This window comes from Medicago sativa, chromosome 3, assembly GCF_051527215.1.
Source record: "Medicago sativa cultivar Bolivia chromosome 3, Bolivia_mono, whole genome shotgun sequence".
Taxonomy (NCBI): Eukaryota; Viridiplantae; Streptophyta; class Magnoliopsida; order Fabales; family Fabaceae; genus Medicago; species Medicago sativa.
The window spans coordinates 87,756,203-87,782,419 of NC_140751.1; the positions used below are offsets into that span (position 1 = coordinate 87,756,203).

At 34.8% G+C, this 26,217-nt stretch overlaps 4 protein-coding genes across 4 annotated transcripts; 3 read left to right on the plus strand and 1 right to left on the minus strand.

Moving 5' to 3' along the window:
• Positions 1-3,308: 3,308 nt before the first annotated feature.
• LOC146941495 (uncharacterized) lies at positions 3,309-4,829 on the minus strand. The gene has a single exon (XM_085749961.1). It carries the CDS (start codon positions 4,827-4,829, stop codon positions 3,309-3,311), a length of 1,521 nt encoding a protein of 506 aa, XP_085606087.1.
• A 469-nt stretch (positions 4,830-5,298) lies between these two features.
• Positions 5,299-8,516, plus strand: LOC146941496 (uncharacterized protein C16G5.07c-like). Its single transcript, XM_085758014.1, has 4 exons — positions 5,299-5,549; positions 5,637-5,880; positions 5,971-6,126; positions 8,158-8,516. The coding sequence occupies exons 1-4, from the start codon at positions 5,380-5,382 to the stop codon at positions 8,248-8,250; spliced, it is 663 nt and encodes a 220-aa protein (XP_085614140.1). The 5' UTR covers positions 5,299-5,379; the 3' UTR covers positions 8,251-8,516.
• A 5,862-nt stretch (positions 8,517-14,378) lies between these two features.
• On the plus strand, positions 14,379-17,251 carry LOC146941497 (uncharacterized). Its single transcript, XM_085755288.1, has 4 exons — positions 14,379-14,804; positions 14,876-15,119; positions 15,206-15,361; positions 17,016-17,251. The coding sequence occupies exons 1-4, from the start codon at positions 14,644-14,646 to the stop codon at positions 17,085-17,087; spliced, it is 633 nt and encodes a 210-aa protein (XP_085611414.1). The 5' UTR covers positions 14,379-14,643; the 3' UTR covers positions 17,088-17,251.
• Positions 17,252-20,250: 2,999 nt separating this feature from the next.
• Positions 20,251-26,217, plus strand: LOC146941498 (uncharacterized). The gene is made up of 9 exons (XM_085755287.1): positions 20,251-20,509; positions 20,603-20,849; positions 21,229-21,378; positions 23,517-23,574; positions 23,663-23,755; positions 23,896-23,994; positions 24,429-24,520; positions 25,372-25,431; positions 25,538-26,217. The coding sequence occupies exons 1-9, from the start codon at positions 20,349-20,351 to the stop codon at positions 25,799-25,801; spliced, it is 1,224 nt and encodes a 407-aa protein (XP_085611413.1). The 5' UTR covers positions 20,251-20,348; the 3' UTR covers positions 25,802-26,217.

The following is a 26,217-nucleotide window of genomic DNA, read 5'->3' on the forward strand; positions in this document are numbered from 1 at the left end:
ATCTTGGGCAGAGGTTCAGCTGAAGCATACCACGACGGCTTAACATCGAACGCGTAGGCAGGGAGTTCTGAAGAGCAGTCCAGAGAAAGAATTTTATCTTTTCCGGCGCTGGAAGCTTCCATATCCAAGTCCACGAAACAGTCTCTACTGCACCAGTAGCAAAAGCAAACCTGTTGAGCCAATAATATCCATCCCGCGCTGAGTAAATACCATTGAGATTACCTTTCCAAGTATACCCATCAACCACGCGAGGATTCAGGCAAATTGGAAGCACTTCTAAGATATTTGTAATAGTTGCAGGGAGCGTTGTGTAAAGATGATTAAAATTCCAAGACCCATTCACGAAGACATCTTTCACTCTTAGATTGAGATCGTGAATGTCCACATAAAGAACCTTTTCCGCTAACTTACCGATGCCAGACCAATTAACAAACCAAAACGAAGAGTTTCCGTCACCTAAGCGGAATTCAAAACCATCTCTTAAGGCAAGCCTAGCTTTCATAATAGCATTCCATGTGACTGATCCTGGTTTCCTACTAACGGTGAGAAGCTTGTCTGCTTGAATATATTTGTGAGTTAAAACCTGCACCCATAAAGAATCACAATTTTGATGTAACCTCCAAACTAACTTGCCCAACAGCGACGTGTTAGCCTCTCTAGCCTTCCTGATACCGAGACCACCTAGCTTTTTGGGTTTGGTTATTTTCTCCCAGCCAACTAAGTGAATACCTGAATTCGAAGAACCTTTCCACAAGAAATTTCTAGCCAATCTATCAATATACTCACATGTGGATTGGGGCAGCCAAGCCACCTGCATATAATAATTAGGAATAGAATTCAATACAGATTTAACCAGAGTCATTCGACCAGCCTTATTTAACAGGTTGTGTTGCCACGAGGCTAACCGCTGGCTTATCTTCTCCTCCAAAAACTCAAAATCTTTCCTTTGGAGGCGACCATGCATCATGGGAAAACCCAAATATTTCTCAAGGGAAAGAGTACGGCTGATACCTGTAGTCGTTACAATAGATGTCATCTTACCTCTCTTAGTGGAAGATGAGAAGAACACCTTGGATTTAGCAATATTAACCTTCAACCCAGAACAATCAGCGAAACTCTTAAGAGTATTAGCAATGTTTAACGCTTGCGAATTAGTCGCCTTTGCAAAAAGGAGCACATCATCAGCGAAGAAAAGGTGTGAAAGAGGGGGACCATTTCTAGAAAGTCGGACTGGTTTCCACTGACCATCCTCCACATGTTTGATAATAACTTGAGACAAAAATTCCATACACAACACAAACAAATAGGGAGAGAGAGGATCGCCTTGCCGTAAACCTCGCGTTGGAGAAAAACTAGGAAGCCGATGCCCATTCCATAGAATAGTCATAGAGGAACTAGTAACACAATGCATAATCAACTTAATAGTTATAGGAGGAAACCCATTCCTTTCCAAGCAAAACTTTAAGAATTCCCAATTGACATTGTCATAAGCTTTCTCAAGGTCTATTTTAAATACCATATCACCTTTCTTCCTTTTCGATTTCCTCATAGAGTAGATAGCTTCCTGGAGAATAATAGCATTATCAGTTGTTCCTCTCCCAGGTATGAAACTACTTTGAAAAGGTCCCACGATCTGATCCAGGTAAGGACGCAATCTATTCACCAAAATCTTAGTAATAAGCTTGTAAACTGTATTACAGAGGCTGATAGGTCGAAATTCCTTAAAGTTCTGAGGACAGTCCACTTTCGGAATTAAAGCAATAAGAGTTTCAGATAGAGAGGATGGGAAACTCCCTGTCTCAAACGCAATCGAAATAAGCCGAACAACATCATCACCCACTATATGCCAATATTGTTTAAGGAAAATACCCTGAAATCCGTCTGGGCCAGGAGCCTTAAAGGGATTCATCTGATTCAGCGCATGGGTAACTTCCTCCCTCGTCACCTGCTGGGTTATGGACTGATACGCCTCCTCATTAAGAACCGGAGTAAAAGGTAAATCACACATCCTCCCCGTAACAAGAGAATCATGGGGGCAAAAGAGCTTTTTATAGAAAGAAAGAGCTTCCTCTTTGAGCATAGTATCATCACTACACCATGCACCATTAGGGAGATGCAGTCCATGGATTTTATTTCTTTTTCTTCGAATAATTGTCTTAGTATGGAAGAACTTAGTGTTCCGATCCCCCAGCTTAAGCCAATCATCTCGAGCCTTTTGAAACCAATGCATCTCTTCCTGCGCTAGAATCTGATCATATTCTTGTTGAAGCTCCCTCTGAAGATAAATTAAACGTGCCGAATCGATCCGCTCAAGAGCACGTTGGATCCCTTGCAACCTTTTTTCTATTTGAATCTTTCTCTTCCTAATGTTACCAAAGACGTCCCTGTTAAAGAGAAGCGAGTCTTGCTGAACATTTTGAAGGGAGGAAACAACATTCCCTGGAGATCTCTGCCAAGCCACTTTCACAATATCTGTATAAGTAGGGTGAGTAATCCAAGCAGCCTCAAATCTAAAGGGACGTGGTCCATAAGTTTGCAAAGGAAGGCCACATCTAAGAAGGAGAGGGTTATGGTCAGAGTGAAATTTACACAGCCGATCAACATAAGCATCTGGAAAAGCCATTCTCCAGGGAACATCAGCTAAGGCTCTATCAAGCCTACGATACACCATACGATTACCTGCACACTTCCTATTCCAAGTAAAGCTGCCACCAGTCATACCTACATCCACAAGATTGCAATCATCCACAACTTTCAAAAGTTTCGCAGCTCTCGAATGAGAAAAGTTACCACCCCGCTGCTCGCTTGGATGAGTAATATCGTTAAAATCTCCCATCAATAACCAAGGCCTATCTCTATTCTGCCTAAGATCCGTAAAATGACGCCATAGTTCTAACCTCGTAGAATATACCGGACTAGCATAAACACCAGTTAGAAACCAAGAATTGTTTCCCAAAGAAAGTTTAAGAGTAATAGTATCCATAAAAACCTCGTGTACAGTAGACACAATACTGCTTCCATTATGTTTTAATAACCAGATACCTCCAGAATGTCTGCGGGCATCCACATAATGAATACAATCATAACCTGCTTTATGCCAAAAAGCCTTAGTCTGAAGAAAACTAACATGAGTTTCCATAATAATAAGAAATGTTGGGGTGTGTTTCCTAATTAAATCTAACAAATGTCTTTTTGCTTTGTTATTTGCTGCTCCCCAGATATTCCAGGACAGCACAGTTACTTCTTTGAATCCTAACATCATTAACAACTACAAGATGAAGGAAACAAAGACAACATCAGAGACAAGCTTACGTAACAGGCTCCCACTCAATGGGAGACTCTCTGACAATATCCTCACCTTGGCTACCTCCTTCTTCCATGGCGTTGTGACTAGTCATAGGGGTATGTGTCGGATCCTCATTTGACTGCCTCATAAAATCTTTGTTTTCAGGATTATGTCGAACTTGGGGACTCTTGGGGGTGTGGAGAGCAATGTTTCTAGTAGCTGTCATGCCTGGGCCATGATTGTGACTAAGCCTAGACTTAGTGTGTATCCCACTATCAATTTGTTGGACCAAAGACTGCCCTTTCTTTTCTTTGTTGCGTGAATCTCCCACCATACTGAACTGTCGCGTTTCAATGTGGGCTCCACTCTTGTCAAAACGTCGCTTTTTGGGATTGGTATCTGGATGGTTTGGCCCCACTCCTGTCACTCTACTTTCATGTGCTCCCTTTGAGCTAACTGTGACTCCATTGTTGTTAGGATTCCCCACCTCTTTATGCCCATTATTAGCCAATGATGATGTTTGACCATAATTACCTTTTTTATTCCTTCTTTTTCGCTGCACCACTAGCCAATCCCCATGCACCTCATTAATTTCACCATTATCAGTTCCCAAATTTTTGGTGTGAGTAGCCTGATTTGATGCTAAAATCATTCCTCTACCAGCACCAGTGTCTTCCAGACCATTATTCACAGCTGCCACGGGTACTGATGGTTGCGACAATTGTATTGGCTTCATTGTACAATCTCTAGTATGATGCCCGTAGCAGCCACAACTGCCACAAATAATGTGTAGCCCTTCATACTGAACATTGTACCAGTGGCCATTGACATTAACCTTACCCACCACCGGCAAGGTGAGGTCAATTTCAACGCAAATCCTAGCAAACCTGCCTCTCTCCACTTTCAAAGTGTTAGTATCAACCTTCACTGGTGTCCCAACAACAGAGGCTAACCCCAGAAGGACGCTTTCATCATAATACACCAAATTAAGACCTGGGAAACGAATCCAAACCAAGGTCTTCTCCACCTTAGCATGGGGAGAAGCAAAATCAGGAGTCCATCTTGCCACTGCCAAGTAGTGATCGAACAACATCCATGGTCCGTCAGACATAATCTTTTCCCTATCTGCAAGCAATTCACACTTCACCATATAGAAACCATTATCAACATCCATAATTTCAAACCCTCCCGTGAGTCTCCACATCTTCCTCAATCGATCTTTCATTAGGTGATATCCCACCTGCTTTCCTAGGAGCTTCACGACCAAGGCCTCCTTCCAAGGGTTGCACAGATCCTGAAATAGCGTTTCATCCATCGTTACCTTAGGCAGTAGTCTATTTCCATCCTCTAGTGTTACCTTCATTAGACCTTGCTCAATCAGATCAACCCTCTCTTTGGCCTGTGTTGTTCCCTGTCCTTCTGTAAGGATATCCCGAAAGGACGTCTTCTTTGGCTTGCTCGCCTCCCCATCTGGAGGTTTTTGAGGCGGCTGCATGGTTGCAGAAAAAACAAAGGTTTCCGGAGGTTTCGAAACGCTGGACATACTCTAACTCGTAACCCAAATCGCAAATCGCAAATCGTCTATCACTCTTTCCTGAAAACGCAAGTCGCAAATCGCAACGCAGAGGAGTAACAATCGCAAATCGTTTTTAAAGTTGCTTACCGAATCGCAAATCGCATTCGGTGCTTAGGTGAGTTGGGTTTGCAAATCCCTTCCCCGTAAAAATAAAATAAAATCCCCTCCCCATTACTTATACATACACATAAAAATTCATATCAATTAATTATATGAAAATTAAATGAGTGTGTAAATAGTTTTTTTTTTTTTTACAAAAGAGTGCTTAAATGTTTATAAAATAAATAAAATTTTATAATTAAACAAAACAAAAAATATTTAAAAAAATTGGGGATAAAAAAAATACTAATCGTAACTCGTATAGATAAACCTTGGTAAATAACCAAAAATAAAGGGAAGAGGTTTTAGTAGGGGGTTTAGTAAAAGCAACCGGGAAGTGAGAACAGCAAAACTTGATAAACACGAAAGAAGGGATAGAAAAAGGGTTTCGCTTGCACAGAATTCCCAGGTAACGAAAATGGCTAACATTTTGAAACCTAATTCAGCTAGAATCGCACTGCGTACTATCCCCCGCCCGTTCGCGGCAGCGGCGGCATCAGCTACTCCTGCATCCATCCCCTCTCGATTCTCCTCCGTTCGCTGTATTTGTTGTTTTAACAGCCGACACCGCTATGATCATAAGCCTGTGTTAGTTAAATTTAATCTCCTTAACGAGGTTTTGCAATAATAATAGTAATAACATTATTTAAATCTGTTGATTGATTTTCTAATCAGGTATTATTGGCGACCACCGATAAATTTCGGAATTCACTTTGTGCCGGAGCAGACAGTATATATCGTTGAGCGATTCGGAAAATACTTCAAGACTCTTCCTACCGGCGTCCATTTTTTGAATCCTTTTACCGATAAAGTTGCTCGCGTCCATAAGATATGGATAGAAACCCTAAAGTTTCATCACGACTTTCTTTTGACCAAGGATCAACACACCTTGGCCATCGATGCTTGGGTTGATTTTAAGGTCTATCAATTTTCCCCAATTATTACTTCTTTTGGTGCTTGTTGATTTGTTTAGCAACCTTTTTATTATCATTATTTTTTTTGAGTGCAGATTGTGGATCCTAAGCTTGCTTCTTATGTAGCTCAGAAAAGTCCCCTTAGTGCTGTCCATGAACTGGCTGAAATCAGTATCTGTAGTGAAATCCGCAAAATTACTTTAGACAATTTCAATAATGAAAAGGAGCATATTCTGCCTAAAAATATTGTGGTGAGTTTAGTTCCTTATATTGGTTGTTTATACTATGCTAGTCATCTTAGCAGCATCGGTTCATTCTTTTTATGGAAGCATATTTAGATACTTATGTTTTAAGGCGTACATTAAAATACTTTTTAAAAAGAATATACTTGTTTATGGATTACCAGTTCAACTTATAATTTGATAGTTAGTGTTGAAGCTTATACTGAATAATAGTAAATCCAAGTATGTGTAATTGGACTATCAAAGTTGAATCGTTTTGGTATCATGTACTTTTTTTCTAAGAATCGATGGCTTATTTTGGAAGTATAATGTAGTAAGCATTTGTGGACGTTGCATCATACACTACTGCTATGTAATGAATCTTAAAAACTTGGTGTTTGTTGGTGCACTCCTACATTATTTTGGTTTGCTGGTTTGACATTGCTAAATACTTCATGAATGTTTTTGGTAGAGGGTTTCTTTTCGTAGTCTTAAAGCTTTGTTTGCGAGTTTTGAGTGGAGGGGAAGGGAAGACTTTGAGGGGTGGAAAATATGAGGGAAAATAGAGAAATCTTTCAAAAAAATTAAAAGATTAGTTTTTTAGAGAATGATAAATTAATGCATATGATTGTTGTAATTTTAATTTTAAAAAAATATAACTACATAGATTAAATTTGAAGAATTCATATAAATCCTCCAAAACCCTCCTCCAAAACAATTTGTTAGTTCCCCCAAATGAAGAGGGTTTAGTAAGTTCCCCCAAATGAAGAGGGTTTAGTATTATGAAGAAAACCCTCAAGTCCTCCCCTCCCATTTTCCTCTATTTCTTCCACTTACTCATTCCTTTTTTCTGAAGCTTTCCTCTCACTTACCCTCCAAACTCACAAACAAAACCTTAAAGTATTGTATTCAAGTTTCAGTAAAGTTTTGTTCATAGTTTGTTTAACATAAACAATCTAAAACTAAATTATCTGCAAAGTAGTGGTTATGTTCAAACTTAATTGCAACATATTATTGTAACTTATTGTTGTTTTTTATGTATTGGACCATGGTATTTAAATTTTTATTTTTTTAATTTAATTTTTGTGTGAATTATGGGGTACTTTATTTATTCACACTGTATACATTGTTATGATAAAATTTCTTTTAGGAAATCATGATAGCTTTTTTTTTTTTTATGTTGAACGGTAGTAATGTGTTTAATTTTGTGTTGGGGTATGAAATCAGAAACTTTTTTTTAATGATTGCATTTTTATTTTTTTTGAGTTGAACAAATTGTTATCAATTTTGTTTGAATTATGGTTTATCTTTATACTCTTTTGCTTATTTTTTGTTAGTTATGTTAAAAAAAGTATTTGATTGGTGTAATGTATTTAATTTTCTGAGTATGGGCTAAAATTAAGGACATAAAAATCTTGATGTTACGTGCATCGTACCCTATTCTACAACGCTAAATAACTGTTGTGTAGCAAGTGTGAGTTAGAAGTTATATATTGCTTATAAAAGTAGAGGTTGAACACTTTATAAGAAAGAAGACCCATGAAATCATTAGAAGTGGTGTCTAAACTCACTTATGTAATTGCCTTAGATCCAATAGAATGGACAATCCAAGGAGCTTCAATCGTGACCCAACAATAACTTACACAGAAACTAAAGCTTAGATGTTACTCCCTCCGTTCCATATTACTTAACCTAGTTGACTCTGTCACGTATGTCAATGCACAATTTTAAACTTAAATTTCTTTAATAATCTAGTAGAAAAAATTACGAAAATTTGATATTTTAAAAATATTAATCGAGACAAATCTAACAACATCTTATATGCTATATTTTGTTTTTATATATTAGTAGAAAAATAGAGTCAAAGCATGTTATATGAATAGTGCAAATATTCTAAATAGGTCAAGTAATATGGGACGGAGGAAGTAGAAAATAGCAATGACAATAAATAACAAATATGAACCAAAAGCTATGAGTTTGCTCTTCCATAGGAGTCTACTCTTGAATCAGCTGCATCTATATTTCATAATGGTTAATTTAACTATCACAAAATTGTTGCAGGATTCCATTAATGTGCGTGCAAAAAGGTGGGGAGTAGAGTGTGTTGGATGTTGGATAGATAACTCCTGCAAAATTGTTGCTGGATTCCGTTAAAGTGCGTGCAAAAAGGTGAGGTGAGGAGTGTCTTGGATGTTGGATAGATAACTCTTGCAAGTCATTGATGAATTAGTTAACAAAATCGAATAAGGAAGGAAGGTAAATCCCTTGGTTAAGGATTTAACTAATCCTTACATGAATTCTAGCTTCTCTTTTTCATGGATTGCTTAATGTTCCAAGCAATACTTGGACACAACACAATCTACATTTGCTTGGGTATGGAATTTTTTGTCATTTGAAATAAAATAATGCTTTTTTTATGCTTTTTGGCTTTTAGACTTAGTCAATCAATTTTTCACTCTTATGGTCAACCTGTCTTGTGTTGAGTGTTTAACACGAAGAACATGTCAATAATTGGATTATTTGCTGGTTAAATAATGACAAAATTATACAATTCTTTTCGTAACTAAATTTCCTGTAACGATTCAATCTTTTTCCTTTTTTTCTTCTTCTATTTCTATCCTTAATTTACGTTCAAAAATGTTAACATTGTTTTTCTTTTTTTACAAAAATAAAATAAAACCTAAAAACTCAGAAAAGACCTCACTAAATGCATATCTTCATAAAAAAATAAATCATCGGTTAATTAAAAAAAATCCAGAAACTCATAAAGTTCATCTTAAAAAAAAAAATTCAAACTTTTGTCCAATCTAAAACCCAAATATTAAAAACAGTCCATACTTTCAAAAAAACTCAAATCTTCAACTTCTTAGGTGCCATTTAGGTTGGACCAATTGTAGTTTTGTACAAAGAGTCAATCTATTATTCTCAAAAGAAATTCAAATCTTCCAAACCCAAAATAAAATAAAATAAACTCGGATTTTCCCAAAATTTATTCATCATTGCCAACTTTGTTCATTTGAGAAATGGAAATTTTCTTCATCATACCAACTTGTTCTTCCAACCACACACCCATTGTCGGTTGTTTGGGTTATTTGAAAGGATAGAATTAGTCGCATTTTTCGGCACATATAGATCGATATAGATCAATCAATACAACAACTGGGTGGACAACGTGAAGCTTTCTTCTTTTAGATGGTTACAAACAAAAATTAGTAACTTAACTTTTGATTTTCATTATTGGTGGTGGACAAATCTCATTCAGCGTTTTACTATGCTTCCTAGTTGTGGTATTGGTCCTTTGTTTGTGGTATGTAACACTCTTTGAATTCTAGCCTAGCACATCGTGTGCGGTTCCGGCAATGTTGTATGGTACGGAGTGTTGGGCGGTTAAGAGCCAACACGACAGTAAAGTAAGCGTAGTGGAGATGTGGATGTTGCGTTGGATGAGTGGTAAGACTAGACATGATAGGATTAGGAATGACACCATTAGAGAGAGAACGGGGGTAGCACCTATAGTAGAAAAGTTGGTAGCAAATAGGCTTAGATGGTTTGGACATGTAGAGAAAAGACCCGTAGATGCCGGTGTAAGAAGAGTAGATCAAATGGAGAAGAGTCATGTTAAAAGAGGTAGAGGAAGACCTAAGAAAACCATTAGAAAAGATTTAGAGGTCAATGAGTTGGATCCAAATATGGTTTTTGATAGAACACTATGACGTCATTTGATCCATGTAGCCGACCCCACTTAGTGGATAAGGCTTGGTTGTTGTTGTTGATATATATATATATATATATATATATATATATATATATATATATATATATATATATATATATATAAAGATGTATATTATGAGAATGACTATCTTATATGAGAACGGTGAGAATGATCATCAATCATTAGATCAAAGATAAATGGTTGAGATTAAAAAGTCACATATACACCTCACTTCATTATATCAATTCTCATAAATTCATTTCCCTTTTCATTTTCTTCAACCCAAAATATCTACAATCATTTTTCACAAATTACTTGAGTTTGGGGTTCGGAAAACAACCCATTTACCTTCTCATAACCCTTTTGTTTTTTCTTTCTATTATATTGATCATAATATATTATGTTGGTTTCTAATAATTCAAAAGAAATAGCTTTGGTCGTTTTGTATTGAAATTCTTGGTTGGTTGATTCTCAAAACATATAATCCCAAATAATTCAATTGTTAAAATTGATGTGGGGTTATCTTAATTTATCCAATCGTAATTGTAAAAATAGTTAAAATTGATACAAACAGTTCTAAAATCTCTGTAGTTTCCATGAAGTTAGAAGAAGTTGAAGGCAGATTTACTATCAATTGAAATCGAAGCTCAAGATTGATGAACATTGTGAGTGAACAAATGAAACTGTGAGTTGGAGAAGATGAACAAGGTTAATAGAGGGGATATTTTGACTCCAAGAGTAAGTGTAATAACTTACTCCAAATCTTGACCTTTAATTACAATATTGATTAATGGTCTAGATTAATTGATATGGTAGACTTTAATTTCATTCTCTCTTGTAATCAACAATTATCACCAAAAAAATAACAAAACAATAAATGTCTTTTAATTGATTGATATTTTTTTGGGTTAATTATGTTTCTAGTCCCTATAAAATAGCGACCTTGTAAGTTTAGTCACTACTTAATTTTAATAGCATTTTTAGTCCCTAATTTTGTTTTTCTGCACTGAGTATTAGTCCCTACTCAATTCAAATTTGTTTAATTTATGCTTAAACTCTTAAATTTTTGAACAATTTTTTGCAAACATGTTTAGAACATTACTAAAAGTTCGTCCGCAAAAAATTATCGCAAAATTTGATTTCTACATCCAGATTTTATTTCTTTTTATCTTTAACTTTTGTCGTTTTAAAAAATTCATATTTAATTCATTTCATGTCAGAAAATTCTAAATTTTAGTAAACGAACCTTTCATAGTGTTCTAATCTTGTCTCAAAAAAATCGTTCAAAAATTTAAGAGTTTAAGGATAATTAATCAAACTTTGTTTTAGCAGGGACTAAAATTATAAGTAAATTTTTTTTATAGGGACTAAAAATGCTATTAAAATTAAGTAGGGACTAAACTTATAAGGTCGCTATTTTATAGGGACTAGAAACATAATTAACCCTATTTTTTTTCCTAAAAAAATTGATTGATTTTTCTTTTCTTCTCCCATTGTTTTTTTTTGTTTTCACGCTAAAAATTAGCTTTTTTTTAATAAAAAGTAATTCTCCCATTGCTTTTCTTTTTTACTTCTCCCAACACTTTACGTTAGCTCATATTTATCATAAGAATTCCATTTTCAAGCGAGAACTTAAAAGTTGCATTCATGGTTCATCGAGTATACAAAGTTTCGTAGATGAATGGAGGCGTTTAATGATTATAATCTGCAAAACAATGAATGGCTTCAAGGGTATATAGTATCAGAGAATCATGGATACCGGTTTATAATATAAGTGTTTTTTTTGCTGGGATGAATACAACTCAAAGAAGTGAAAGCATTAATTCATTTTTTTGATTCTTTTGTAAATGCTTCAGCAACATTGCAAGAATTTGTGTTAAAATTTGAAAAGGAGATAAATGTTAGCGTGAAAACAAAAAAAAGCAATATGGGAGAAGAACAAAAAAAATCAATTAAAAGGCATTTATTATTTTGTTATTTTTTGGTGATAAGTGTCGACTACAATAGAAAATGAAATTAAAGTCTACCATATCATTTAATCTAAATCATTAATCAATATTGGAATTAAAGGTCAAGATTTGGAGTAATTTATTACACTTACTCTTGGAGTCAAAATATCTCCCCTTATATATATATATATATATATATATATATATATATATATATATATATATATATATAGGTTTTGCTATAAGCCACTCATGAATGTGTCTTTTTAGCAAGTCACACCTCAAGGTGTGATTTCAACTTTTTAGTTATAACTTTGCTAAAAGACACATTCATAAAAATTAGTTGGTGTCTTTTAACAAATGACATAAAAGTTATATATTTAATTAATATATATGTAAGAATGTAGAGGTAAAATTGAGATAAAAGTTGATAAAATTATAAGTTATAAGCTACTTGAGAAAACGACGGTTATCGAAGGAGTCTCTTCTAGTCATACAATTTTATAAACGATATGTTTTTTTTGCAAAGTTTATTCCCAAACCCCCAGCTCTTGTTGTAGAAAGAAGAAAGCAAAATCTTGAAGAATTTTTGGCATTAAAACGAACTATCCGTATTTGTCTTTCAGCCCCACCAACCTTGCCATATATCTTTTCATAATGCCATTTCTATTTATATTTTAAAAACCAAGAGAAACAAGAGTAAAACAGATTGAATATCACACTGAAACAATCAATTTCAAAAGTTTGGTCGATAAAAGGAAGTGTTCTTTATGCTTCACCATCATCTTGTCCAGCAAGTTTAACTTCCCTGATGATTCCAGCAGTTGTCTATCACATAGAAAATAAAGAAGTGTAATAAAAAACAGACGACAATCATAGTTGTGAAAATAGTGAGTCATTTTAAGAAATTGGCTGAGTTTATGAGTCCAACCGAACAAAACTGCATTTGGACTTGTAAACTAAGCCGATTTCATAGTGGTCATGCACTCAGGTGGTTCTATGTACTGTCCCACTATAACGTTTTTGGGTTCAGGCGTTCAGCCACTATCTGGGATTGATAACTAAACTATGTTTGTTTTAATTTGAACTTTGAGATTGTTATTTGCTGCGAGTGAGTGTGTCTCGCATAATGTTGGAGGATGGTGAAAATTTGAGGGAATCAGCTCTTGTTTCTTGAAATGTTTTCGCTTTAGGAAATTGGGTTTTCATGGAGATATGTATGTTTGGTTTGGTCATTCGCGTTAGGGTGACTATATTCTAGATATATGCAATTATAAGTTTTTAAATATTTTTTACATTGAAAATGCTTATTATAACGAAAACCTTGATCACAAGAGGCTCGCGAATGATCCGGCAAATGATGTGGCAATTTTCTATTGGGGTAATGCTCCTTATCGCAAGCTTTTTTCTCGCGAATCATCCCAAGCGGTATTAGTCATATCTATGAGTTGTTGTAGCAAATGCCATAATTTCTATCCCACCACTCATTTATGCCGCCAAATGAGAATCGTACGTTAGACACTATTCGTGATAGGTTTGTGATGTCGTACCTTGCAAGAAATAGCAGTACTCTTTCTATTGGTACCTATTTAGTTTTTTTTTTCTTCCAAGTTTATTTACATTATTATTTTAACGAAACATCCTTTCGCTATAAATAGTGGTTCTCTTTTTACATTAGGTAACTCTTACAGTACTAGTTTACGGGTCAAAGCTTAGCATAGCTCAACAAGTTTACCTGAGTTGTTGACTTTGACAACCATAACCACAACCAACAATATAACATTATTATAGGAATATTTGTTTAAGCGTATAATTGGAATAACAAAAAAGACTGTCTACAATTTCCTTTTCTCTTTATATATAGAATAGATACAGATACACACAACGAAATACAATAAAAAAGGGAAATGTTAAAGAGTGTCTTAGGACATTGATTAAGAGAATTAAAATAAGAAAAAATGTATTGGAAAATCGTGAAAAGTTGTGGATGCAAGTTTTTTAAAAATAAAAAAATTGTTATTTCAATGTCAACCTACTATTTTTAGATTCCTTAACAAGTAACATAACCCATAAAAAAAAAAAGGAAAATTCTATGGTAAAGTCATAAGAATGACTTTTTTGGTGAAGTCATAAGAATTACATCAAAAATGTAATGAGTAACACCCCACTGTTTGTACAATGGCATCAAAAGTTCAGTCCTCATAGTATCATCAATTCATCAATTTAACAAGACTACACTTAATCTAATTTTATCCTACCTTGTTATAAGCGTAACACCCCACAAAGTGTTAAGACTATCACATAATATCATCAACTCTGTTTGCATGTTAAATATTCCAACGATAAAATAGTACATGTAAGTCCAAGATGTTGCAAGCATTACTAGATGAATTACTATTGATCATTAATCAGTAATCAACAATTTAAAAATGAATCAAACATTAAAATCAAAATTAACTTTTTCAAAAAAGTCAGTTTCCTGACTGCACCGTAGAAACTCCCTAAAAAAAATATACCCCTATGTATGCATGCTACTAATAATATTAATGAAATAGTCATATTTTTTTTTATTTTAGGAATAAAATAGCCATGGTAGTACTCACTCTAAAATAGAGGTAAATGTAAATATGATATTTGATCATGAGGTTTTGTCATTAAATTATGCTAAAAGAATAATGAAAAGTCTCTCAAAAAAATAAAAAATAAAATAATGAAAACGGTTTGGAAAAATAAAATAAAAAACCGAGGGAATAGGTTTTAAGCAATCGGGGAATTGAGAACATAAAAACTTGATGAGCATAAAGAAGGCTAAATAAACGATCTACCATTACAGAGAGGACGAAGAAAAGGGGCTACCGTTGCAGAAAATGCCATGGCACGAAAATGGCCAACATTTGGAAATCCAATTCAGCGAGAGTCGCACTTCGTTCCATCACCCACTGCTTCGCAGCTGCGGAATCAGCTACAAATGTTAACCAACCCTCTCGATTCTCCTCCATTCGTTCTATTTGTTTTCGCAGCCATTACGATAAAAATTCCTACAAGTTAGTTAATGTTATCCTTCTTAATGAGGTTTCCAGATAACATCATTTAAATTTGTTGAATTTCTGATCAGGTATAAGTGCGGACCTCCAATGAACTTGGGAATTCACTTTGTACCGGAGCAGACAGTATACATAGTTGAGCGATGCAGTCAATACTTCAAGACTCTTCCTACCGGAATCCATTTTTTGAATCCTTTTCTCGATAAAATTGCTTGCGTTCAATTCATAAGGATAGAAACCCTCAAATTTCATTCCCGGACTGCTACCACCAAGGAAAAATACCCCTTGTCCATCGATGCTTGGATTGATGTTAAGGTCTATCGATTTTTTTGTCTCTAATTCTGGTATTACTTTTTAGGTGCTTGTTTATTTGTTTAGTAACTGCTTTTGTTGGAGTGCAGATTGTGGATCCTAAGCTTGCTTTTTATGCATCTAATCGAGATCCCCTTAATGATGTCCGTGACCTGGCTCAAACGACAATCCATAGTGAACTCCATAAAATTACTTTGAACAATTTCGAAAAGGAAAAGGAGGATGCACTGCCTAAAAAAATTATGGTGAGTTTAGTTCGTTGAACTGCTTGTTTATGCTATGATACTCCATCCGTTCTTAAATATAATACTCCCTCCATTCCTTTTCTTTTGATGTTTTAGAACTTCAACTATATTCCAAAACTTTTGATGTTTTAGTGAATTTATTATTGTTTTCTCAAGTTTACCCTTGTTGGAAAACACAATAAACTATTAAAGTAGTTGTGACCTTTGGTTTATCACATGTGAATTTAATGATAAATAAGGACATTTAAGTAAAACACACACAAATGTTTATATACTTTAATTACTCCTTAAAACTTGTGTCAAGAGCTAAAATATACTTTAATTACTCCTTAAAACTTGTGTCAAGAGCTAAAACATCAAAAGAAAAGGAATGGAGGGAGTACGTTTTATTAGTACTACTAAATTTTTATTTAACAACTTTTCTTAATACCATGATTTTTGTTACAAGCTCCTATTAAAAAGAGCAGAGGGAGTTTTCATTTTAGCATCGGTTCATTCTTTTTATGAAAGCATTTGGATAAGCAGCTCATAATTAAGTTCCGAAAAAAAAGTGCATGTTTAGATGGCGCTTAGGGACTTGGTTGAAGGATAACCAATTCAACTTATAATTTGGTAATCTTGTTTTAGTCTGTAGAGATTGTAGATCTGTGTGAATGATTGTGTGTCTAATAAGACCATACTGAGTGTTTATTTAAAAATTATAATTATATGAGCCAAGCATAATAAGGTAGTGTAATGAATGCAATAAATACTTAATCAATACTAATTATTCTAATTGATTCTTAGCACTCCCCCTCAAGTCAGATCATATATGTCATATGAGCCAAGTTTGTTACAAATGTAATCGACTCGAGAGCCGTTGAGAGACTTAGTGAACATTATCAACTAATTGGTCTTCAAACTTGACAAAATCTGTGGTGATTTCTTCTGAAAGTACCTTGTCCCTTGCATAGTTACAGTCTATCTCTATGTTCTTCGTCTGTTCATGGAAAACCAGACTCAATGCAATGTGAAGTGCAGCTTGATCGTGGCATTTGAGTTTTGTGGCTATTGTCCCTTACATAGTGAAGACCACCAACTCTTAGCTCTAAGAGTACATTTTTAAGTCATGCAAACTTCTTTAAGGCTACTGTCATAGCACAATATTCAAATTCCGCACCAGATACTGCAACTTTGTTTTGTTGATTGCGTCTCCATGACATAATATCCAAAAATGGATCTCCTGCCTAACAGTGACCTGGTCCAGTCAAAATCTGAATAACAAAAATCTGAATAACATATGATTTTACAATCACCTTCATCTTCATATAATAGTCCTCTTCTGGGTGCATTTTTCGTAAGCATCTGAGAATACGAATAACTGAGTTCCAATGACTATCACAAGGAGCATTAAGAAATTGGCGCACAATGCTCACTGCAGAAATGGATTGACGTGCGCACATGTGAGGCTCACATGCCAATAATCAAAAGCTATGAGCTTGTTCTTCCATAAAAGTCAACCTTGTATATTTGTTTTAGTCTACCAAATGTAAACATGAAGATAAGATTTTTAAAATTTTCCATGAAGAAGTATATAAAGAACAACTCCTTGAATCATCTCTACTGCCATATTTCATAATGGTTTAATTTAATTGTCGCAATTTTTTTTTTGCAGGATTCCATTAATGTGGGTGCAAAAAGGTGGGGTATAGAGTGCCTTGGATGTTGGATAGATAATGATGATTGATGGATTAGTTAGCGGAATCAAAACAAGGCCCTTGTATAAGTTTGCTATTACTCTACTTTGCTCATAGGTTTCTAAATCAGTTATAATATATGTGTGCTACTGCAACTGTTATCAAATCATATTTATTGTTGTGAATTGTGCAGGACCGTGTAAAGTTTCTAAAACTGTGGTGGGTGTTGATATTATTGCTTTGCAATTACTCTTACTCTTGTCATTCTATTTTTTCCCCTTGTGGGTTATGGGGTTATCTTTTTTTGGTTGAGGCAAATTCCTTCCATTATTTTATCAACAACAAGAGCAACAACAACCAAGCCTTATCTCACTAAGTGGGGTCGGCTACATGGATCAAATGACGCCATGGTGTTCTATCAAAAACCATATTTGGATCCAACTCATTGACCTCTAAATCCTTTCTAATGGTTTTCTTAGGTATTCATCTACCTCTTTTAACCTGACTCTCCTCCATTTGATCTACTCTTCTTAAAATAGCATCTACGGGTCTTCTCTCTACATGTCCAAACCATCTAAGCCTATTTTCTACTAACTTTTCTACTATAGGTGCTACCCCCACTCTCTCTGTCATTCCTAATCCTATCATGCCCAGTCTTACCACTCATCCAGCGCAACATCCTCATCTCCGCTACACTTACTTGACTCTGGTGTTGGCTCTTAACTGCCCAACACTCCGTACCATACAACATTGCAGGTCTGACTCGATAGAACTTTCCTTTCAGCTTAAGTGGTACTTTCTTATTGCACAAAATACATGAGGCTCTCTCTAATGATTTCAAACACCCGGTTTTCTCTCCACCCAAGATATTTAAACCGTGTAACTTGTGGTATGATATGATCTCTAACTTTCACCTCCAAGATAGAATTACTTCTCCTTTTGCTGAAGTTACATTCCATATACTTCGTCTTGCTTATCCTCAGGCGGAAACCATACACTTCTAAGACTTGCCTTCCATTATTTTATCAGAGGACAAAAAATAAATTTCAATAAATGGATACATTATTGAGCATGACTATTTACTTTTTATTCCAGAATTCTTTATCTTGGTATGAATAAATTGTTCTTCAACTAGTTGATTTCCCTACCACTGTATATGATATGATTCTACAAGACATTCTTAAACAACATCAAAGTTTCAATCTACCAAACTTTATTCCAACCTCTAAATACACATCCATAACGTGGTTCGTCGTTGAATTGGGGAAAAACAAAATCTTCAGTTTCCACAATTTCGTTGTCAATGGTGAATCGATTCCTAAGCTTTTGAAATTAATAGATTAGATCTTTTATTCTAGTCTCTCGTGCATGGTTTTATCACCAAAATGCATTATGACAATTCACTTATGTTAATGAATTTTTTAAATAGTCCAGTGACTAAACTCACACATTAAGGGTCTGTTTGTTTTGGGTGAAAGTAGAAAGAAAGATTGAAGAATGATAGAAAGTAGTATGATTAACATTCTTTCCTTTGTTTGGAACAACCTTAAAAAGGGGGAGGAAGGGTAATGATGGATGGGTCCCACATAAAAAATGTTTCTCCTCAATTGAGCCTGGAAAGTATGGAGACGGTACTATTTTGAGCAAAATTACATAAAAACCCACAAGTGCAGATGTTTTTCAATGTGACTATAGAATATATTAAATTAAAATTAAAATATAAGTAATGAAAGTAAATTTTTATGGTTGTGTTCTATCAAAATAAAAAATCGTACATGTAGTTTTTTTTATTAATAAAATTATAACTTAAAAATAGTTATATATATATAATCACATTCTTATAGGGATATTTTAGTCATTTTATTAAATATAAATCTTTCTTTCCTTTCACTATCACTTATACCAAACAACTAAAAAATTATCACACTTTCCACTCACTTTCTTTTCACTCTTTTTCCTATAACAATCATTCCTTTCCTTAAACTTTTCTTTACCATCCAAACAAAGCCTAATTATAAGTGTATAGAAGTGGGGAATTCAAAGTTTAAATTTCAACCCTGCATTTCAATATCTATAGAACTACCAATTGAATTGCACTTTACAAGACATTTTGAACAATTTTTATATTAGGGTTCCAATTTTATATATTTTGGGAAGAAAGAGCCGTTGGGGAAGAAAGAAAGAGTCGTTGGGGGAGGAAAGAACATTTTCTACAAATCAATCAACTTTGTCCTTTGAAATTTTGGTCACTATCAGCCAAATTAGTCCCTGCTTATGTCGCATCTGACATGTGAGAGGTTAACGGCCACGTCAGCACCGTTAACACTCCAATTGGACGGAGGGACTAAATTGATTGATATTTTACAAATTCAAGGGCTGTTTTGATATTTCGTTAAATTGGGAGACGAATTTGGCCGATTCGGACAAATTCAAGGATAAAGCTGATGATTCAATATTTTCATATTCATTATTTATTTACGTGCAACACATCATTATGTGTAAAATAATTGTAGATATTAATTAAATTCTAATTTTAATAAGATACTCCCTCCGTCCCATATTATAAGAAAAAAAAAATCACATTTATTAAGAAAACTAAAACATATTCCCTCCGGTCTCAAATGTAAGAAACAAAAAAATAAAATTGATGGTCTCAGATATAAGAAAAAGTATAGTAAAATGAACATATTAAATGCCACTATTTCAAGTTTACCCTCATTAAAACAACTTCATTAATGTCTTTACTACTCCAAGACAAGGGTAAAATTAGAAAAATAATACTTTTTTTAATGACTTAAATGTGGTCAATCTACTTTCTTAATACGTTTGCATTTTTTTGTTTCTTACATTTGAGACTGGAGGGAGTAGTAGTTTGTAACATAGTTTTTTGTGTTATCTTTGAAATAAGTTTTATAAGAAGTTGCAAAAACAATTTTCATTGGTAGTTGATTATAGAGAAAATGAAAAAGAGAGCAAATTGAATGCACTTTGCATTTAATTTTCCTTTGGAAAGATAATTTTTTGAAAAAACATAATTAAATATGATAAAAGTTGGTCTTTTTTGTTTATAATTTGGGACAAAGAAAATGAGTATTTTTCTTATAATTTAGGACGGATGGAGCATAGTAATTGTGTAAAAATAAAATAAAAAATAATAGAGGAAAGAGGTTTTACTAGGGCTTTAGTAAAAAGAAACGAAAATTGAGGAACACGAAAGAAGGTGAAGAAAATTGATTGATGAACACGTTAATTAGGTGAACAAAACAAAAAGGGGTTTGTTGCAGTTGCAGAGAAGTTCAAAGCACACGACAATGGCGAACATTTTGAAATCCAATTCAGGAAGAATCGCACTTCGTTCTATCGCCCAATCCTTGACGGCGGCGTCCACCCCAACTACCAACTACTCCTCTTCACTCCCCTCTCGACTCTCCTCCGTTCGATTTCTTCGCAGCGGTCGAGATCCTGTCTCAAGGTTGTTCAATTTCATTCTCACTAATCAGGAATTATGAAATCGTATTCGTATTTTATTTTTATTGAATTTAATTGGATTGAATTTTTTTATTAGGAATTATGAAATTACTCCTCCGTTGAATTGGGGGGTTCGGATTGTGCCGGAGAAGAAAGCGTTTGTTATTGAGCGATTTGGAAAATACGTTAAGACTCTTCCTTCTGGAATCCATTTTTTGGTCCCTCTTGTTGATAGAATTGCTTATGTTCATTCGCTAAAGGAAGAAGCTATCAGTATTCCTGATCAGTCTGCTATCACCAAGGATAATGTCACCATTCTAATTGATGGTGTTCTTTATGTTAAGGTGTGTCTATTTTTTCTTTTCATAATTCCCTTATTTAGACCTATGAAGCACCGACACCGGACACATTGACACATGTAGTAATCTATGAAACTGACATAATTGAATATAATCACATGTGTCGTATTGGACACGGACACGTGTCAGACACTGGTCACGCCTCTGTACATAGGACACACCTTCGACCAAACTTGTCGTGCTACTCTAGGCTCGGTTTACTTCGCGAAAATATTGTTAATTTTAGTTGTTGACAAGGATATACTAGATTTTTGAAGTGAACAGTTGTGTGTATTTTTAGAAGCCATGACAATGTCGAATAACTGGTTTTCGAATCAGTCTAGTTTAATTTTGTGTTTTTAAATGTTTTCTTTTTGGAATGCAGATTGTGGATCCTAAACTTGCTTCTTATGGGGTTGAGAATCCCCTGTATGCTGTCATTCAGCTGGCTCAAACCACAATGCGTAGTGAACTTGGTAAGATTACTCTCGACAAGACCTTTGCGGAAAGGGACACGCTCAATGAAAAGATTGTGGTGAGTTTAGTTTATGAACTGGTTGTTTGTACTATGCTGGTGATTTACCATCCGTTCATCTTTTTCATGGAAGCATTTAGTTACTTCAGTTTTAAATCATACTCCCTCCGTTTCAAAATGAGTGTCGCTTTAGCCAAAAAACTTTGTTTCAAAATGAATGTCACTTTACATTTCCAATACAACTTTAACTTTTTTCTTCCAACTTTACCCTCTTCAACTTTTCTCTCACACAATTTTCAATGCAAATTTAATTTTGTCTTTTTCTTATAAAGGGCAGTTTAGTAAAAGCGTTATATCCAATGATTATTTCATTTCATTTCTTAATCTGTGTGTCAAAGCCTAAAGCGACACTCATTTTGAAACGGAGGGAGTACTTAAAAATCTTGTGGGTGCCAATCTAGCTCGGATATCCAAACATCATTTAGTTCTGAAACAAATGTGCCTTTTCAGATGTGGAGCTTTAGGGATTTGGTTGAAGGATAACCTGTCTGACTTATAACTTGATAATTCTGTTTGAATCTAGTTATATTAAGATAAGGAGGGGAAAAAATAGTCCTGTTTGAATCTAGTTATATTAAGATGAGGGAAAAAAATTAAAGGAACGAGACAAGAGCTAAAATTAAGATAAGGAGGGGGGAAAAATAGTCCTGTTTGAATCTAGTTATATTAAGATAAGGAGGGAAAAAAATTAAAGGAATGAGACAAGAGCTAAAGACTGAAATATTTTGTTGGTTATGGGGTATTGGCTACTTTCCTCTTATTATCAGATGCAGTGTGGCCTTAAGTCCTTAACTGATGATAATACATGATCCAGTCGGTGCTTTGGATTGGATGAAGCTAATTCATTTCAGCAACCTGACTTCAATACATTAAATACATTAAGTCTGTTAGATCACATATAAAGAAAGAGGCAAGGGCATGAAACAACCAGGTATAACTAGATATTTGACAAGTCTGCTAAATCTAAATTATGCAGCAGTAGTAATTACCAGATATTAGAGCAATGGCTAGCTACAACAATGGAACCAGGAAAGAAATTACCACCAAAAATAGTCCTTGGAACTACCTTCACAGGACAAAGCCCTTTCAAAGAGAGATGACCTGTCAGCGTCTGCAAAACAACATCCAAAACAGAATATCTTCTTTCCCCTCGAACATCCATCAGCACTGTACGTGATTTGCTAACTAATTATTCTCCTTTTCCTGCTACACCCTTATTTCTACTCTTGTAAACTATTGGGCCATTCACTACCTCACACCCACTTTCAAACTCAGCAATTTTGAAAGAAACTGGTACAAAATTAGTGAACAATAGTAGGATATTATTGATATAATCTCTGGAGCTAACTCCTACTATAAACCGTTTAATCAACTTCCTGACTACAAGTTCCTCAAAATGTTCGGGTTTGCATGCTATCCCTTTGTTAGACCCTTTCGTTCCGGAAGATTGTATAACTGTAAGAAGTGCATTTACTTGGGCTATTCTTCCTCTTCTTGGGAAAAGTGGGACTGCTACTCAATACGAGATACTCTGGATGAAGCAAACATTATTTATTAATCAAAAGCATCTCAAATATTACACTCAAAATCTATTTATAGACCTTACAAGGGTAAACGCCCTAACAAGCTATTCTTTTTCCAGTTGGAGCATGATAATCTAAAATTGAATGAAATCTTGAAATAGCAAGTACGAATTAATAATATCAAAAACCATATTTATGACAATGAAACTCTAAATAACGTACAGAAACTAACAGCCCAATCTACAACAGATTTTTGTTTGCGCATCCTTGTTTGGACATGGTTTATAATCCGGCTTAGATGTTAGTACATAGCAATGACAAGTGTTATCAACAGCGGATTATGGTGGCCAGCCATAAACCTGCCATATAAACATGGTGTTGTTGCCTATGGCAGAAACATGGCGTATATAATTGATGTTATGGCTTATGGTGGCTGTCACAAATCCACCATGGTGGAGTTTTAACAACACTACAGTAGGTAACAAGCACAAAGCAACAGCTATGGACCGGCTCTTCCATACAGTGTTGCTGTCTTTGTTATATAAAGAATAACTCTTTCGTTATCTGCAGCCAAATTTAATAATTGTTAATTTAATTGTGAAAAAATTGTTACAGGAGTCCATTAACGTGGCTGCCCAAAGCTGGGGTCTTGAGTGCCTTCGATATGAAATAAGTGAGTTTTTGGCAATGTATGAACACTTATCTTTTACCTTTTACTCGACAATTTCTGTGTAATTTCTTTCGTGGTTGTCTTTCTACAGGGGATATCTCTCCTCCACGTGGAGTGAAAGCAGCTATGGAGATGCAAGCAGAAGCAGAACGGAAAAAGAGAGCTCAAATTCTTGAGTCCGAAGGTAATCAATTTAATATTCCGACTCTTCAGATGTCCAAGGATGACATTATATTATTATCATTCTGAAATTAGTGTCAATACCCATGTCATTCAAATTTGTAGTCTGTGTTTATGGCTTTGACGACCTGTAGTGTTAAACAGGAGAGAGGCAGGCTCATGTAAACAGAGCTGAAGGAAAGAAGATGTCAGTGATCTTGGCATCAGAAGCAGCTATGGAGGATCAAGTTAACAGAGCGAGAGGTTAATTACATGTTTATATATTGGTCCCAACTTCCATTTCTTTGACAATATTATTCTCTATGATAGCTTTTGACATCTGCTGGATTTGATGTGCTAACTCTTATATTCAATTTGAAACTTTTATTTATATTAGTGTGCTCATATGTAGAGTCTAAGTCTCTTTTGAGATGAATGATTTTCTGCATGCAAAGATGATTATTTTTATTTTTTGAAGAGGTGCAAATATGATTAATTAGATTGGAACATTCTTACTTGAGTATTGACATGTGTTACTGTAACATGCCACCATAAATTTGGTGTTCAATTTAGGGTGCTGTCAATCATCTGTTTTCCTTATCCTATCAATTTAAGCTTGTTTGATATTCCCTTACTACATTGTCAGTTCCACTTGATATCTTAAAAACCTTATAATACTTAACACCATTCTTTTTCAGGTGAGGCTGATGCCATAATTGCCAAAGCAAGAGCTACAGCTGAAGGACTTAGTCTTGTGTCACAAGCCCTAAAAGAAAATGGAGGACCAGAGGTGAGGTTATGCAGTTTTTTCTGTTACAATTTTGTCGTTATAAACATTTCAGTAATTTTGAAGCTTTTCATCTAAGTTTTGCAATGTGTTGGCTGAAAGTTATGTATAGAATATAGATTGCAAACTTCTCAGGCCTAGAGATTCGTTTTTTGTTTACCAATGATACTTGGAAATTTTAAACTTTAGATATCCTAGCATTCCACTCAGATAGACTAAACATGTGAGTGACTGACTATGTTTGTATAGACCAGGTCATTACAGTCACAATTTTCAGGGCAGAACCTAGTTGGGAATAATTTTACGGTCAGGAAACAAACTCACCCTTAGTTTTACTTCAAACTTATGCCTGAGATGGAAGTTTCCAAGCATAAATTACTTCTCTTCCATTTCATTTTGGCCAAAATTCATTTTTCAAAATCAAGGTAATTAATTTTGCAAATACTTGTCAAAACACACATTAAACAGGGTTATTTATGTTTAAGTTTGTGTTATTTGTGAAGCTCGTAAAAAACTTGTGAATCTAGTGTTAGAATAAGGGAAATATCTTATAATATCTTGATATTAAGTTTGTGATTGAAGTATCTCATAGGATCGGTTTCTCAAGTTAGAGTATCTCAGAGGATCAGTTTTCATAATATTTAGTTATTATCGTGATTTGTTTCCCTATTCAATTAGGATTAGGTCCTGTGTCCCTATAAATTGGGGTTATTTCTTCTCTTATATAAATCCCCAATCCCCATAACTTCAGCATCTGGAATATAAAATTTCATCTTAATCAACACATTTGTTTAATCATTGTTGAATCTCATGGACTAACAGGGAATGAATCATTATTGTCATTTGGTTTGCAGGCAGCAAGTTTAAGGATAGCCGAGCAATATATTCATGCTTTCGGTAAAATAGCCAAGGAGGTAATAGCCTACAAACTGTTTGACATGCAAGTTTATGCACTGGACAATTTGCCCACTTTGAAATTTGTTTTATATTTGTTCTGTTCTTTTCTTTTCTTTTCCTCAGGGCACCACAATGTTGCTTCCTAGCTCTGCATCCAATCCTGCTAACATGATGGCTCAAGCCCTTACCATGTATAAAAGCCTGCTTGGTAATGTTCCCAGTAATACGCACAGTGGGACCACACCCCTTCCAATAGAAGGACAAAAGGAAGGAAATCATTCATCTGGTGAGGTTAATGAGAGCTCAACAACCCGTACTACAACTAGAGGAACCCCGGCTCATCCTGGAACATCTGGGTTTTCACTTCAGAGCCCGCCCTCCAAATAGGGAGTAGTATTTGATTTTACTGAACTTGCCATTCTGGTGAATTCATTTGTTTTTTAGTGTATGAATGTTATTGTGAAATTGAGTTCAGAGTTCGGAGAGAGAGAGAGAGAGAGAGAGGTAGAAGAGTTTGACGGGATTTTATTTCGTATTTCTAGTGGTTACATTGATCCCAGGATACATAGTTTATAATTAGACAGTAGACAATTTGTGGAGTAGAAATGATTCTAGTATTTTCTTCCAAAAATAATTTTTGTCTGCACGTTCAGTAGTAGATGGTTGTTTGTGGCTTTGTGCAAAGCATGTACTGTACACGGGCAGTGCTTCCCAACTTTGCAACTAGGCTATGTTAAATGTCAAAAGTAGACAGTATTTGCAAGTATTTACCAGGGTATAAACATTACTGTTTTCGTTGGTAA

Coding starts and splice junctions, on each gene's coding strand:
- LOC146941495 (XM_085749961.1), bottom strand. CDS start 4,829: ATGTCCAGCGTTTCGAAACCTCCGGAAACCTTTGTTTTTTCTGCAACC.
- LOC146941496 (XM_085758014.1), top strand. CDS start 5,380: ATGGCTAACATTTTGAAACCTAATTCAGCTAGAATCGCACTGCGTACT. Junction 5,550..5,636: donor CGCTATGATCATAAGCCTGT/GTTAGTTAAATT, acceptor TTTTCTAATCAG/GTATTATTGGCGACCACCGA. Junction 5,881..5,970: donor ATGCTTGGGTTGATTTTAAG/GTCTATCAATTT, acceptor TTTTGAGTGCAG/ATTGTGGATCCTAAGCTTGC.
- LOC146941497 (XM_085755288.1), top strand. CDS start 14,644: ATGGCCAACATTTGGAAATCCAATTCAGCGAGAGTCGCACTTCGTTCC. Junction 14,805..14,875: donor TACGATAAAAATTCCTACAA/GTTAGTTAATGT, acceptor ATTTCTGATCAG/GTATAAGTGCGGACCTCCAA. Junction 15,362..17,015: donor CACTGCCTAAAAAAATTATG/GTGAGTTTAGTT, acceptor TTTTTTTTGCAG/GATTCCATTAATGTGGGTGC.
- LOC146941498 (XM_085755287.1), top strand. CDS start 20,349: ATGGCGAACATTTTGAAATCCAATTCAGGAAGAATCGCACTTCGTTCT. Junction 23,575..23,662: donor GTGCCTTCGATATGAAATAA/GTGAGTTTTTGG, acceptor GTCTTTCTACAG/GGGATATCTCTCCTCCACGT. Junction 23,995..24,428: donor TCAAGTTAACAGAGCGAGAG/GTTAATTACATG, acceptor ATTCTTTTTCAG/GTGAGGCTGATGCCATAATT.